Genomic DNA, 17,226 nt, shown 5'->3' on the forward strand with positions numbered 1-17,226 from the left:
CTGGACGGTATTGTTTGGTAGGTAACTGTTGGTTTGAAAGATGATGGCAGTGGTGTTGTGGAAATATGTCGTGTTTGCGCTGTGCTGTGTACCGTTTGCTGCACCACAGGAAGGTAATGTGGGCTACTGGCGGGGTTAGTGTGTTTTGTGCCTTATGTTTTGGTAGCACTGACTGTACCGGTACATAATGTTGGTGCTATCCAGACATTATGTCCTTTTGTGGAACACTTAGTAGTGCGTATTTGGTTATTTTAAAGAGTATTCAGGTTCAAAATTAAACCTTTCATTACATGAACCCTTTAACAAAATAGTTGTATGTTCCGCTTTATTCCAAACCCGTTTCTCCTGTAGCTGTGAGGTACAGCCTGCGGCGTGGACTCGGTGGCTGTGAGGGTGTTGTTGGATTACTCTCGATCGGCGTTGCCTCTGGACCCGAGTGGCCTCCTGCTGGGACCCTGTCCTCCATCCAGCAGCAGCGCCGGTAATAACATGGTGGTGTTCCAGTACGGGCTGCTGGACTGCCGCTTTATGCGCATGGTAAGTGGCTTCTAACGGCTTGTATGAAGTGTTTGGGCTCAAATTACACTGTATTGCACAGAACATGCTTGTATATGCATTGTAATTTAATGAATTTTCCTGCAGTGATTATGCAATATTGGTTTTGGCTGTAATGGCTTTAAGTGTATATTTAATTGATGCTAGGATGTGCAGGACTAAATGATACAAATTTTGTATTGGCAGCTTTTGTAAGGGTAATGACTTGAGTATTTGCACTTTTTTTTCCTTTAAACAAACTAAATGCATTGTCTTGGCTTTGGGCTGTTTGACAGGTGGTGTGTGTTGTAACACCAATCTTGTGGAGGTGTGTCTTGCCTTTTGAACTGCAGGTCAAGTGTTTAATCTCTGTTCAGTTTTTTTTTTAATCCATGTCTTGCCCAGGTTACTGCCAATGTTACCAGTTACATGAATGTGCTGACCTACAAGCCCACCCAGAGAGGCTTCTACCAGACTCCATTCAATCGGGCTATTGTGTGCACCTATACCAAGTGAGTGCTGGACTTGGCTTAAACATGCTGTAACTCCTGTGAAGATGTGTTAAAAGCCTCTGGGCTGTTAATGCATTCAGTTGAGTCTTGCATCATGTCTGACACTTGACTTAACAGTATCTAATTTGTAGATTTTTTTTTTTACTACATTTACAAAATTTATGAACTTTGCTATTTAATTGTGGCATTGCCTTTTTAATGGGGAGCAGTTACTTTTAAACCCAGTTTATAGCACTGAACATCATAATCTGTACAAAAATAAAATGACTTGCTGCATCGATTTCTGGACCAGCTTCCTTGCTGTGAAGGCAGCAAGAGTAAATTTACATTAAATCTTGCCAATTGTTTACAAACTTCAGTGTCTTCTGCTGAATGCAATTTGTTTTAATGTGTTGCTGATCGAACCAAAGCTTTCTACCTGTGTTCTCCAGACCTGCTGGCTGGACTCCTCCAGTGTATAACCCTGCACTTGGGGATGCCTATGGGTTTGGGAAGCTGGAGTTTACCATGGGGATTATGAATGGTGAGTTTGCTATCCTGCAATGTACACTTGGTCTATTGCTTTAGGAAGGTGTCCAGTGCAACACTAACCTGGCAGGGGAGCAGCTCGATCGGCGTTGCCTCTGGACCCGAGTGGCCTCCTGCTGGGACCCTGTCCTCCATCCAGCAGCAGCGCCGGTAATAACCCGGGTTCGCGCCGCCCTCCGCCTGTGTGTGGATTGCCTCGCCCTGTGTGGTGCGTTAATCGAGATCGGTACAATTCAGAATTCAGCTATATTCATATTCAGAATGGTATTTAATACATTGTCGGTTTCAGTATTTCTACAATTGTTAACACAAATATTTTGAAATAAGCAAATAAAATGGCAGAGACGTTCATTGCCCGTTCTCAGACATTCTTTGTGTATTTCTGAAGGTATGTCTTTTGATAAGGAAATAATGCATGCAGTATACTGCCATTTAAATGCACTGTTTTATGATTCTAAGGTCGATACTTACGGTATCACTGAACTTACAAGTAGCCTGTCCGAGCAAAAGTAAAAACAATAAAATGAAAACATGTTTAAAATATCCAATGCCTTTTCTACATTGAGTGATTTTGATTTAATCGGTAATTCTCGTAATTTTCAAAAAAAAAAAAAAAAAAACTTGATTACACCCCGTTCATTTTTTACGTTCTCATAGCTGCGTCTATATGTATACAGTATGCACCAATGGTATTGTGTGCAATTGCCTTTCCTGTCTACTAATAACGTGCAAACTATAAAAAATATATACAGCTCTGGAAAAAATTAAGAGACCACTGCAAAATTATCAGTTTCTCTGGTTTTACTATTTATAGGTATGTGTTTGGGTAAAATGAACATTTTTGTTTTATTCTATAAACTACTGACAACATTTCTCCCAAATTCCAAATAAAAAAAAGGAAGGAAAAAGTACAAACTATTCCTGGAAAGTCTAGACGGCAGCAGGAGATTGAACGCTTGGTTAGAGAAAGGAGACAGCTGAGGAACCAATGGAGAAGAGCAGAACAAAGTCAGAAGGAGGGACTCAATCTCTTACAAAGGGTCATAAAAGATAAGCAGTGCTGAGCGCCTACGGAAACGCTACAAAAAGAAGGAGCGTGCGAGAGCTAACTTTTATAAAGACCCATTCAAATTTGTAAAGAAGTTATTCACCAGTGAGAAGAATGGCACACTAAAAGCATCTAAGGTCGAGCTGGAGAGATATTTGTAGGAAACACATACAGATTCAAAAAGGCAGGAGCCTATGTCAATTCCATCAGACATCCCACCTATCAATCCACCAGAATACCAAATGGAGGACTGTGCACCTAAGTGGAAAGAAATAGAGCAAGCTGTGAAAAAAGCAAGGGCTTCATCATCTCCAGGGCCTAATGGAGTTCCGTACAGAGTGTTCAAGAGTGCTTCAGGAGTTCTACGAATTCTGTGGAAATTGATGAAAGTGGCATGGGAAAAACAGGTTGTACCAAGAGCATGGCGCCGAGCAGGTGGAGTCTTTATACCTAAAGAAAAAGATTCTACAAGCATCAGTCAGTTTCGTCCCATTTCCCTATTAAACGTAGAAGGCAAGATTTTCTTCAGCATTATTGCTCAGAGATTGTCATCTTCAGAATTCAGCACTACATGGCAATGCCTAGAGGTTGGAATAATGGCAGGATGCACCATTTCTCCACTGGCTTTTACCATGGCAATGGAAGTAATCATTAGGGCATCAAAATGGGTAGGTAGTAGCGCTTGGCTTCTGGAATGTGACTACCACCAATTCGAGCATACATGGATGACATGACAACCATGACTACAACAGTAGCCTGCACTAATCGATTATTGGGCAAGTTAACCAATAACATTGAATGGGCACGAATGCAATTCAAGCCCACTAAATCAAGGAGCATCTCTATAATTAAAGGCAAAGTAGTAGATAAAACATTCTTCATTAATGGTGAGGCAATACCAACAGTGTCTGAGAAGCCAGTGAAGAGTCTTGGGAGATGGTACGACGGGGATCTAAAGGACACAGTTCGTGTGGGAGAAGTTAGACAACAAGCAGTGGAAGGGTTGAAGAGCATAGACAGCTGCGCTCTACCAGGTAAACTAAAACTCTGGTGCTTTCAGTTTGGTCTACTGCCGAGGTTGCTGTGGCCACCGACTGTGTACGAGGTTTCTTTGACAACAGTAGAGAAGCTGGAAGCTTTAATCAGTTCATACATCAGGAAATGGTTGGGAGTTCCACGCTGCCTCAGCAGAGTGGGACTTTATGGTAAAGGAATACTGCAGCTACCAGTCTCTGCTCTAACCGAGGAGTTTAAGTGCGCCAAGGTCAGACTGGAAATGACATTAGTAGAGTCACGCGATAAATGCGTAAGGGAGGCAGCACCTGTGTTGAAAACTGGAAGAAAGTGGGCGGCAAAGAAAGCTGTGGAAGATGCAAAGGCTGCCCTTCGAATTGGTGATATCATGGGGCAAGTTCAGCATGGAAGAGGGGGTCTTGGTTTCAGTTCAGCTCCTCCTACATGGCACAAGGCAGCCCCAGCTCAAAGGAGGAAGCTGGTAGTCAACGAGGTGCAAAAGCAGGAGGAGAGGATGAGGTGTATAAATGCCATTTCCCAGGCCAAGCAGGGAGAATGGATGAGATGGGAGAGTGTGGAACAACGCAAGATTGGCTGGCAAGACCTATGGTCAATGGAACAGAGCAGGATCAGTTTCCTCATCAGGTCAACACAGAACCTAAACCTCTGGGTAGGAGAGGATCCCTCATGTCATTTGTGTTCATTACCTGCAACATTAAGGCACATTTTGACAGGATGTAAGGTGGCTCTTAGCCAAGGACGGTTTACTTGGCGCCATGACCAGGTGCTGCGATGTTTGGCCTTAGCATTGGAAGACAAGCGTAACATGACCAATAAGTTGTCACCTGTTCCATCAAAACATTACACACAAAAGACAACATTCCTCCACCCAGGAGAGCAACCACCAAGAAAAGGTGTTAAAACCAATCCTCGCCCAGGACAACTGGAAGCTGCTAGAGACTGGAAAATGCTGGCAGATGTTGGTCAACGGCTTATTTTTCCACCTGAGATTGCCACCACTAGCCTTCGACCAGATATTGTCTTGTGGTCTGGATCAGCACGCCTTGTTCACCTGGTAGAGTTAACAGTGCCATGGGAGGATGCTGTAGATGAGGCGTATGAGAGGAAGAGACTGCGGTATGCTCAACTAGCCACTGAAGCGGAACAGCGAGGATGGAGAGTTCGGGTTTACCCAGTGGAAGTGGGTTGTCGAGGATTTGTGGCACACTCTACAACCCGGTTTCTCAGAGACGTCGGATTCAGTGGCCAAGAGTTGCGTCGCACAGTGAAGAACTTACCTGAAGCAGCAGAGAGGAGCAGCAACTGGCTGTGGTTGAGACGGAAAGATTCTGGCTGGGGATCTCAAGCACAATAGAAAGAAAGAAACGCTGATGTACAGGTAAGTAAGCTGGGCTGAGTTGAGTGGGGGACGGAGGGGGGTGATGCTGGGAGGCCAGAATCACCGTCGAGCCCTCTTGAGGTGTCGTGGGCTAGTCGACGAAACACTGAGGATGGAAGGTGCCCACTTGAAAACCCCAGAGATGTACCCTACTTAGCTCAATCCAGACGGTTGTCATGCTGATGCGCTGGGGAGGCCGCACTTTGGTTGATCCCCGGAGCCAGCATCGCAGCCGTCGTGTGTGCTGATGCGCCAGGGAGGCAAAATAAGCTGATCCCTGGAGCCAGCATTACACTTCAGCCATTAACACCAGACAGAAGGATATCTACATCATCATATGGAAGGAAACGTAAATGGATGGAGACACATATGGATCACATTAGTTTACTGTGAAGCTACGTCTTAGTTGGTGCTTATCTTGGCGAGAGCCGAGTTCAAATCAGCATGAAGTTTTAACATCTACTCTCGTGTAATGGAAATCTTGTCATTTAGAGCATTTATTTGCAGAAAATGACAACTGGTCAAAATAACAAAAAAGATGCAGTGTTGTCAGACCTCGAATAATGCAAAGAAAATAAGTTTATATTCATTTTTAAACAACACAATACTAATATTTTAACTTAGGAAGAGTTCAGAAATCAATATTTGGTGGAATAACCCTGATTTTCAATCACAGCTTTCATGCGTCTTGGCATGTTCTCCACCAGTCTCTCACATTGATGTTGGGTGACTTTATGCCACTCCTGGCGCAAAAATTCAAGCAGCTCGGCTTTGTTTGATGGCTTGTGATCATCCATCTTCCTCTTGATCACATTCCAGAGGTTTTCAATGGGGTTCAGGTCTGGAGATTGGGCTGGCCATGACAGGGTCTTGATCTGGTGGTCCTCCATCCACACCTTGATTGACCTGGCTGTATGGCATGGAGCATTGTCCTGCTGGAAAAACCAATCCTCAGAGTTGGGGAACAGTTAGGGCTCTGGACTCTTGACCGAAGGGTTGTGGGTTCAATCCCCAGTGGGGGACACTGCTGTTGTACGCTTGAGCAAGGTACTTTACCTAGATTGCTCCAGTAAAAACCCAACTGTATAAATGGGTAATTGTATGTAAAATAATGTGATATCTGTATCATGTAAAATAATGTGATATCTTGTAACAATTGTAAGTCGCCCTGGCTAAGGGCGTCCGCTAAGAAATAAATAATAAATACCAACATGGGCGTCCAACAGGAAAGTGTTAGCTGCCCAATGCAGCAACACAATGGATTTGCTGTACAACAAAACTGTCTCCAGGGGGAGCCAGCTTAATCCATCATTTCTACTGAAGATACCTTTCTGCCTCCAGCCCCAATTTTAATATACAGGGATCCATCCAAGAAGGAGCATCCTGCACCATGTAGGGATCTCCCAAAATTCTGGGATTCAATGAATTAGAGATACTGAAACACGGACATCAAACCTGTTAATTTTCACATATTAATCCAGGATTTCTCAAATTTTATTGACTTCCCACGTAGGTGGAAAACAAACAAACAAAAACCTGGGGGAGTTAATGCAATAAACAGGGAACGTGGAGCTTGATCACTGAGGAGTGTTTGTCAGGCTCAACAGCACAGCTCCAGGTTCAATTGAATTGCACCAACAGACTCAAAGCTACGTTCTCCACCACCTTTGCTTGGCAACATGTCCGTAGTCTTACAGCCAGATGTTCAGCAACTCACTCAACAGGAGTTTGTGCTTTGAACAACGATTGAGGTTTTCACACTGAACACATGGTCCTAGAACATGTGTTGTTTCACCAATTTCTTTTCTTCCACTTTGACGTTTGTTTTGGTCCCCAAAGAGACTATTTATGAACAATTTTACAGCAATATTGGATAGTTTAAATTAGCTTGTCAATTTTACAGTCCTAGTTAAATCCCCTGCAGCTAATTGACAGTGCAGCCCAGAAGCCTATTTAAAATAATTTTTTTTTTTAAAAAAAAAAAAAAACACACATGCATCCATTCAGTTACAAGATTAGTGAGCAAGAGGTATACAGATGAGCAGAAGGATACATTGCATACAAGGGGTTGAAATGGAAGGAATTTATAATGGTCTTTCAAACTAGCAAGAAATGGAGTTGGAAATGGCACCAGTTAACAGGTCCAGCAACATTTCTCCCTGCACAGAACTACAAAACCAAATTGAACGCTCTCCCAGCTAATGTTGAGGTATACAAGTACCCAGGTAAAGTATCAGACACCATTAAATAGTGTCCCCCCCACAAAAATAAATAAGCCACTATTTCTCCAGTGCCTCTGGAGGCTATCTGCCCAGTACAGATTAATGCTCAAACTTGGTTAACCCAGCTTTACTGGTTTTGTAGAAGTAACTTTCACTTAATGCTAAATGTAAATTGACTAAACTAAAAATAACAGAAACCCTGTTATGCAAGGGGAGCAATTATCTGGCAGAAAGATGTTGGATGCCCTAAAAACAAACTCAGGATAAAAAAAAAATGTTACTCAGTGGCAGAAATCTCACAGGACAGGAGGGTCTTTATGTATCCATTTTATTTCGCAACATACAAGAAATCAGAAATGCCTTGCTGGCGAGCTGCTGGAAACCGTGCCAACTGCTGTGTGCATTTCATCAACGGGGACAGGAACGAGGAGCTCCCTGCTGGACTTGGAGAAGAGTCTGGGATGATGCCACACGCACATGTAGTAGCCCAGAGACAGGGCTCCCAGGACAGCCATCAGGAGCAGGGGAGCAGCCAGGACAGGCAGCCAGGCCAGAGCCTGCTGGGGCTCTGGGGGAAGAGAGAGAGTAGGAGGAAGGGGTTAAGAACAGGAAAGGCTGCCATTCTCTCCACAGTGCCTAGTAGCCAATTCAAGTAGGGTTTCTTCCTTTAGGACTTGCAGGGAAGCACACTTGGGACATTGCACTCCCCTACCAACCATGTCCATTTGTTCCACTAGGAACATTAAAGCTTAGTCACGGCTTTGTGGCAATTCAAGTTCTATGCTATTGACTTTGCAGAAACACAACATGCATTAAGTTCTTCAGCACAATTGTAGGGGAACCTCTACTGTAAAGATCAGGTCATGCAAGCCATGGACAAGGAAGCCAAGTGCACACTGGTTTGGAGACTGCAGGCTGAGCTCACCCTCCAGTGACAGAGCAGGGCTCCTCTGGTAGAATTCCTGGCTTCCAGCAGACAGCTCTTCAGGAAGGATCCTCAGGGGTCCCAGCACTGCAGTGTGTCTCAGCCCCTCTTCAGCTGCTCAGGAGAAGAGGAGCTTGGTTAGAAAACAGGACCTGCTGCTTTACAGCATGCAGGACCAGTCACTACACCAGGGGGCAGGCCAAGAGGGTGCTGGATGAAAAACTACCCAAGAGAAGCAAAACTGATGGCAACAGGCCATTGAGCAGAGTACCAGCAAGCAGCCTCTGGTTGGGAGGGGGAATGGTTCTTTTGCAATACAGGCTCTGGCAGACCTATTTGAGCATGCTTTGTTGGCTGCCATCCATTTTAAAAAGTCACTCACCATAGAAGTTAAAATTTAAAACCGTACCAAAAAAAGTATATAAAACCCCCCACACACCACCTGTGTAAACTATATAGAAAGTAGAATTCGTACCCGTGTCCCTCCTCTTCCTCAGATTGCAGTTGGAGGTACAGCAGCTGCACACAGAGCTCCGACCAGGGTTATCCAGGAGCTCCCAGCTGGAACACAAGTGTATCACTTAAATCAAAACCATTATTTGAACTAATGTGCTTAAACCTTTAATTGTCTCCATCTCTTAAAAAAGCACTAATTAAGTTACTTCAAAATTGTAGTTGGATTAAAGGCCTAATTGAGCAATTGAGAACCAAACCAGACACAAGGGTCCCCCAGGACCAGGAAACCCCACCTTAGGGACATGTGCACACACCTCATTTCCTCCAGTTACCAACAACTGCAAGAACACATTTCAATAATTTCGCCACACAACTGTAAGGAGGCACAGAACCGATTGTGTCCCTGTGGTGTTGGTTAACTGGACCTCACAGCCCCTGCACACCCCTTCTACAGAGAGCAGCCTCAGCAGGGTCCAGTCCTTACCTCCTGGTTCTCTGGTTGAATGAACAGGCTTTCTTGGTGGGGTCATTGAGCTGGGCAGGGTCCCAGGCCAGCAAGCGGCAATGGATATAGACCTAGAAAATAATTTGATTAAAAAAGGACCACTAATAAAACTAACAACATTTGCTCTAGAAACCAAATTTACAAAAAAAAGTTATGCACATTACAAGCACCACATCAGATACTCAAAGAATTCATTAAACAAGTAGAGAATCTTGGTAACTAGCTGCCCTGAGACTTCCAATACAACACAGATCAACCCATCAAATACTCACATCTGTATTCAGTTGTGTAAACCTGAAGGCCTGGACAACCAGATGGATCTCAGAGGTCTGGACTCTGGGCAGAAACCTGGAATTACCAGCCTGGCCGTCTACAAAGCATCTGCAAGGAGAAAGAGCACTGAGCAGGGGGAAGCACTGGCCAGGACTCAGGGACTGCAGACAACCACCAGAAGAAAGGAGCGAGCAAGACTTCCTGTGTTCCAGGGAGACTTCCTGTACAAAATTACATTCCAACCCTTTGTGTGCACTAGTGGAAAGTTTGAACTTAACTTGGGGCTGGTTTCCACAAATCATGGACATCTTACCTAAATTAAAGCCCAGCTACAATCTATGCCTTCCCAGTTTAGTTCAGCTGAGCTTTTGCCATGTTCACAAAGCTGACCATTCAACACCCATTCCTAAATCCAAGCAGGACTGTGCTCCCAAGTGCTAAACATTCAGATTTAAATGTTGCCTTTACTACACAGCTTGCAGTGAATATCTACCCGTGGTTGGTGATGAGCGGGTAGGTCTGGCTTGAAGGGCTCAGCTCTGGAGTGCTGGCAGCAACACACTCTTCCATGTAGACCATCAGCGGCATGTGGAATTGCTGCTTCACTGCAGCCGCGATGTTGATGAGGGACCCCAGGAAGAACAGACTGGAGGTGCGTGGGGCTGAGAAGTCATCTGTGACATCAAGGAGGGGAGCATGAGAACAGAAACCCACCCAACTCATCTCACTAGCCAGTACAGCATTGACCAGCACCAGAGAAAGAGATCAAAATATTGTTCTACTTGACTAGAGGAAGTGACCCAATGAGCACCACAGGCTGCTCTCCCTGCCAGGTTAGGGTTGCACTGGACACCTTTCCAAGCCAATAGACCAAAGTGTACATTGCAGGACAGCAAACTCACCATTCATAATCCCCATGGTAAACTCCAGCTTCCCAAACCCATAGGCATCCCCAAGTGCAGGGTTATACACTGGAGGAGTCCAGCCAGCAGGTCTGGAGAACACAGGTAAAAAGCTTTAGTTAGAACAGCAACACACCAAAACAATTTGCATTCAGCAGAAGACACCGAATTGTAAACAATTATTGGCAATATTTAATGCAAACTTACTCTTGCTGCCTTCACCGTAAGGAAGCTGGTCCAGAATTCCTAACGCAGTAAATCATTTGATTTCACAGAAATAACTATCAGCGCCATAAAATGGGTCTTTAACTGCTCCCCATTAAAAGGCAATAACTCCAATTATATAACAGTAGATAGATTGTGAAATTTAGTTCTAAAAATAATCCACAAATTAGATACTGTTAAGTCATGTCAGACATGATGCAAGACTCAATACTTGAATGCATCAACAGCCCAGAGGCTTAACACATCTTCACAGGAGTTACACCATGTTTAAGCCAAGTCCAGCACTCACTTGGTATAGGTGCACACAATAGCCTGACTGAATGGAGTCTGGTAGAAGCCTCTCTGGGTGGGCTTGTAGGTCAGCACATTCATGTAACTAGTAACATTGGCAGTAACCTGGGCAAGACATGGATAAAAAGATTTAACACTTCATCTGCAGTTCAAGGGTAAGACACACCTCCAGGTTAGCCTTTACAAGACTGGGGTTAAGGCACACACTGCATGTCAACAGCCTGAAGCCAAAACAATGCATTTAGTTTTTTATACTCTTTTCTTTAAACACACACACAAGAATTTACCCTTATTTACTTCTAAGCAGACATCCTTATCCAGGGCTACTTGCAATCAAACAAATACATTAAGAATCACAGTACAAGTAGCCTAATACAATTAAGAGCAAAATACATACAATGACTTTGGTTCTAGCAAGTAGGACAATACACAGCTGCCAATACGTTTGTATTGCTTAATTATGTAACACATACTAGCGTCAATGACAACTGAAATATACGTTTTTAAACATGCCTTTACAACCACAGCCAATATTGCATTAGCAGTGCTAGAAAAAGCTTCCAAGTACAAGGTGTATATTTATACAAGCGTGTACAGCGGAATACGGGGCAGTGGAATTAGAGCTCGAACGCTTCTTACGTGAACCCAACATACAAGCCCTTAGAAGCCACTTACCATGCGCATAAAGCGGCAGTCCAGCAGGCCGTACTGGAACACCACCATGTTATTACCGGCGCTGCTGCTGGATGGAGGACAGGGTCCCAGCAGGAGGCCACTCGGGTCCAGAGGCAACGCCGATCGAGAGTAATCCAACAACACCCTCACAGCCACAGAGTCCACGCCGCAGGCTGTACTCACAGCTACAGGAGAAACGGGTTTGGAATAAAGCGGAACATACAACTATTTTGTTAAAGGGTTCATGTAATGAAAGGTTTAAATTTTGTACCTGAATACTCTTTAAAATAACCAAATACGCACTACTAAGTGTTCCACAAAAGGACATAATGTCTGGATAGCAGTAAAACGAGTATGTTAACACACGAACATTATGTACCGGTACAGTCAGTGCTACCAAAGCATAAGGCACAAAACACACTAACCCCGCCAGTAGCCCACATTACCTTCCTGCGGTGCAGCAAACGGTACACAGCAAAGCGCAAACACGACATATTTCCACAACGCCGCCATCATCTTTCAAACCAACAGTTACCTACCAAACACTACCGTCCAGGTGCTTTTCTAGTGACATTAATTGGAGTGATTTGGCAATTAACACTGAGTGGACCACTGACACAGGTGTGAGGAGTTGTGCCATTGCGTGGGTGCCTGCCTATACCACGCACACTCCAGAAAAAACACTCAACAGTTAACATCAGTTAAAAAATTGGGCAGACCTTATTGCCTTGTTAACACTCCAGGTTTCGTTGCTGGAGTTCACATTGAACTTATTTATACAGCGCAATTATTTACATGTGTGCGCCTGCCTGCATTAACCGAGATCGCAAGGCTACAATATGTTTCTACATTCAATCCACAGCGACAAGGGACTGATGTTAAAACAAACAAACAAACAAACAAAAAAACCTAGACCAGCCTACAATTAAGCAATATATTTAATGTAAAGAAAACGTTCATTTCTTACTTTCTCAAGCTGCTTCTGTATGAACATCTTACAGTCAGAGTCACGATTCGGTCAGTCGCTGACACAAATAACATTTCGTGATTTGAGCATTTATTATCAAAGAACGAAATGCAAGGTTATTTCGGTCTTTGAGCAAATTATTTTGGTCAAAGTGCAAAATGGAAAATATCAAACAAGCAAAGATAGAAACATAAAAGAAGAGACAGCTTCTTCGGTCTTTGAGTAAAGAGATATAATCAAATTGGTGAATGTGCTTTGAGAAAATGCACAGTTCATGAACGGATTTTGAGGATTCAAGGCTCCATTTCTTTCAAGTGCAACAACTTCTGTCAAACAAAGAAGTGCTTCTGTGCGCGAGGGCGTGCAACGCACTTCTAAATGCCACAGCATCACGTCTTGCAAAAACAAATACAAATACAGTGATGTGTAGGCCTATGTTTCTATATCTAAACTGGGATTTTTTAAAATGAGCTCTCATTATACTTCTTATATGTATCTAATTTGATTGAACTACTTTAATTTGATCTGACTGTCATCTAAACACTTAAAACAGTGTTTTAAAACGAGGCTCAGTAGCTCATTGCTCTCAATATGGTTTCTTTAGAAAATGTTCATTACCAAAGTTGTCATCATCTAAAATAAAAACCTTTAAGATGGGTTTCTTGTTGTCAAGCAGTCTCCGTCTTTAATCCACAGGCGCGGCTCTGTCTGCTGATGTGGTATGCATATCTGTTTTCTAAAAAGTGATAGTTCACTGCTTTATGTAATTTATGAGAATATTAAACGTTTAATAACCATACTTTTCATTCTTTCTTTCGATTAAAAACAGTGATTAGACAAACATGTATTGACATTTGATTTTGCAGTTTAAATACTGTGTAGACAATCATTTCTAAATAATAATGCGAGAACATTACAAACGTTATTTGAAACTCGCTTGAAGTTGAGTGTTTGAGGTCACTATCCTCCTAAATTGTTTGGGTTAACTTCCGGCATAAATAATAAATCAATGACGTGTCGCATAAATATAATTTACGGATTTCCTGTTCATTCAATACAAAACATTTTAAATAGGCTAACATTTCACGTGGCGGAGCTATGCCACCTGATAGGGTTTATTGACAGAGTTAGTAAACATATACACATGGAGAGAGGGGCTCGATAGACACGATAAACAGGAGGGGGGCCACCGTCTTTGAGGTGACCCGACATACGAGAGGGGCACAGTCTCTGAGGTTACCCGACATACGAAGAGGCTCGCGAACCGGAAAGAAAACATGAATTAGTATTGATAACACAAAAGAGGTTCCGGCTCTTCCTGACCCAACATATACAGTAGGGGGGTTCCGTCGCTGAGGAGACCTGACAAACAGGAGGGGGGCCACCGTCTTTGAGGCGACCCGACATACCAAGAGGGGCACCATCTCTGAGGTTACCCGACATACGAAGAGGCTCGCGAACCGGAAAGAAAACATAAAGTTAGTATTTGTTAAAACATATAATGCGTGGTGTTCCGCCTCTTCAAAGCCCAACATAATAGAAGGGGGGTTCCGTCGCTGAGGAGACCCGACAAACAGGAGAGGGGCCACCGTCTTTGAGGAGACCCGACAAACACGAGGGATGCCACCGCTTGGGGACCCTCACATAGAGGCATCAGACCTGAAAGAAGAATCCCAAAAGAAACATACATGCAGATGGAAGGGTTTGGCCGGGGGTCCCCTCTGACTCATGGAGAACCCTCCTCTATGAGGTAAATGAAGCGGAGCTTAACAAAGGGTTGGAGAAAGTGGAATCACTAACCCCCCAAAAGATGGACCCCCGGCTCCCCGCTGACGCAACATGAAGAAAAAAGAGAGAACCGCCAATGCATAAGAAAGAAGAAAAAGAGAAAACATTTAGACGAAAGAAAACAAACACTTAACGTAACAAAGGGGTTAGTAGACTGTACCCTAATGACTATGTGAAGACCCTCTGCACAGTGGAAAGAAAAAAAACCCTTTCTTTAATTTTATTTCTTAGGGGGAAATCTTTGGTGGCTCAGGCAGAAAGGTCGTCCCCACTCAGGACATACTAGCAATGGACTGATGTGCGGAGGATATTTCAGATGATGAAGAACGAACATAACTTTCAACTGCTGATGAAGTCCAGCGCCCCATATTTTTAATTAAATGCTGGTTAATGTTGGCTTTTGCGGCTGAAGTGGCTGCCCCTATTCTAAATGAATGAGGAGTGTAGAATTGCGAAGGAAGACCTGCTCTGGATACCACGGTGGAAAGGTGTGTTGAAAACCAATGCCTTGATACAATGGACCGGCTTGAATTGATAAACAAAGGGTCAGAGGATGAAATGGCTTTGCGTTCTGCAATGTACTTCAACATGGAAGTGAAGGGACACAGAGGAGAGTTGATCTTAGAAAGCTGAATACATTGTCCTTGCCGCAGTTGATCTGTTTTTGAAATGCGAAGAAATAAGATGAAATGAGAATCTGGGATGAGCTTGAGGTCACTGCAGCGGATACCTAGGGTAGGAAAGCTGGCAATAGAAGGAACTGTATATTCAGAACATCTCAAAAATCCAAAAAATGCAGATAGACATATGACTTCCATAGTTAAATCATCAAATGGAGAAAAACAGCCGTGGCGGAGAATTGAAATCAATTTACTGAGAATGTCTATAGCAATAGGCAGGCGAGCAGAAGAAGGAGCCGGAGAGCACTTGGAAATTCCTCGTAAAAGGAGACGAACCGCTGGAATTGATAATAGAGTTGGGGAATTGGTGGACATCAAACGAAATTGATGCTGAATTCCTGACAAATATAGTCTGATTGTAGCTGGTGCCAGATGTAGAGAGTCCTTTGCATGCACTATGAACGCCATGATCCAGTCCTGGTTGAATGAAGTAGGATTAATCCTGCTTTGTAAACAAAAAGTTACATAACATGCCCAACCTGTAGAGTACGAGGATCTGGTAGATGGGGCAAGTGCTGATGCCATGTAATCTTGAGCTGAATTAAGAAGTTTATTAATAGTTGGATTTAGTTGAAAATCAGCTGATTGAACTGTGGCGTTGCTGCTGGATATTGCAGAGCTGAGGGCAGCAAACTGTGGAATTTGGAAATCTGTAAACGGGAAAGAGCATCAGCTGCATTATTAAAAATGCCCGGTAGGTGGCGAGCTTGTATTAGGAAGTTATTAGAGACTGAAATCCATACTAGCCGCCGCAGCAACTGCATTATAAGAGCGGAGGAGGTACGTCCTTTATTTATAATATGCACTGTAGTTGAATTATCACAGTAAAATAGTACTGATTTCTTAGACCAGAGATGACCCCATAGCTGGGCAGCTGCTACTATTGGGTATATCTCTAGCAGAGCTGTGGATTTTAGATGAGGAGATATGTTCTCGATTTCCTCAGGCCATGTACTGCAAAACCATTGATTATTAAATAGACCTCCGAATCCCAGAGATGAGGCATCAGTAAATAAAGCCATATCGTGAGGAGCTGAAATGGAATCATCATAAAACATAGAGAGACCGTTCCAGTGCTGAATAAGCGCAGACCACATTTTAATATCTTTCCTAGCTTCTGAAGAGATATTTAAATAGGAGTCCAGATTTTTTGCTGTTGATGCCAGCGCTAGCAGCCGAGATATAAACGTCCTCCCTTGTGGAATGATACGTATTGCAAAATTAAAGTAACCCAGCAATGAAAGCAGTGCCCGTTTTTTAATTGTTTTACTGATCTGAAAATCCTGAATGAGCAAACGAATATGGTTAAGTTTAGACTCAGGCAGGCGGGCTTCAAACTTTTCTGTATCTAGAATGATTCCAAGGAATTCCAAAGAATGAAGGGGACCGATTGATTTTACTTCTGAAAGCGGAACGCCAACTTCAGAAAATAAGCTTTTAAGATTGGAAATCGCTTCTGCTGGTGCATCTGAAGGAGGAGAAATTACTAAAAAATCGTCCAGCAAGTGGAGCAAGAACGGGACATGATAGACATTAAGAAGGATCCAGCATAATGCTTCCGACAGGGTATCAAATATCTTCGGGCTGCTGCGGCAGCCGAAAGTCAATTGAGTGGCAAAATAAAACTTCCCTTCCCAGCATATACCGAACAGGTGACGGAGAGAAGGATGGATTGGCATTACTTTAAATGCGTCTGATATATCTGCTTTTGCTAACCAGGAACCACGACCTGCTAATTTTATTGAATGTATTGCATCTGCAATAGTGATGTAATGCAGGGAAAATTGATCTTGGGGAATTAATGAGTTAATGCTGCTGGTGCTTGACCCCCGTGGTGCTGATAAATCAATGATGAGACGCTTTTTTCCTGACATTTTCCTCGTGGCAATGCCGATAGGATTAATTCTATATATTGGAAAAGGAGGAAAAAATGGACCGACTATAAATCCTTTTTAAATTTCTTTTTCGATGAGAGACTGCACTGATTGTGGATCTTGAGTCGCTGAATAAAGATTTTTGCTTTGGAACGAGGAAGAAGGAATTTGAGTAAGACCGGTTGAAAAACCATTTTTTAATCCGTCGATCAGGTAATTAATTAAGTTACTGTCGGGATGATTCTGTAATTTACTTGATAACGCCAGGATGCTTATAGGAGTAAAGACGGTGAGCATCGGGGAAAGTCACTTGCGTTTTAAAGGGCAGATTGTATTAGCGTGAGCGTCACCGCAATTGCTGCACATGTGGATAAAATTGCATTGCCTATTCGAACAGAAGTGAAATTG

The 17,226-nt window shown here is 43.3% G+C and overlaps 1 protein-coding gene across 1 annotated transcript; it reads right to left on the reverse strand.

Moving 5' to 3' along the window:
• Positions 1–7,569: 7,569 nt before the first annotated feature.
• On the reverse strand, positions 7,570–12,103 carry LOC131699072 (zona pellucida sperm-binding protein 3-like). Its single transcript, XM_058994805.1, has 10 exons — positions 11,956–12,103; positions 11,510–11,694; positions 10,833–10,939; positions 10,319–10,410; positions 9,910–10,090; positions 9,416–9,524; positions 9,123–9,214; positions 8,658–8,743; positions 8,183–8,296; positions 7,570–7,825 (listed from the first exon to the last, which is right to left on the reverse strand). Exons 1-10 carry the CDS (start codon positions 12,023–12,025, stop codon positions 7,608–7,610), a joined length of 1,254 nt encoding a protein of 417 aa, XP_058850788.1. The 5' UTR covers positions 12,026–12,103; the 3' UTR covers positions 7,570–7,607.
• Between the last annotated feature and the right edge of the window lie 5,123 nt (positions 12,104–17,226).

Source organism: Acipenser ruthenus, chromosome 21 (assembly GCF_902713425.1).
Source record: "Acipenser ruthenus chromosome 21, fAciRut3.2 maternal haplotype, whole genome shotgun sequence".
Lineage (NCBI taxonomy): Eukaryota > Metazoa > Chordata > Actinopteri > Acipenseriformes > Acipenseridae > Acipenser > Acipenser ruthenus.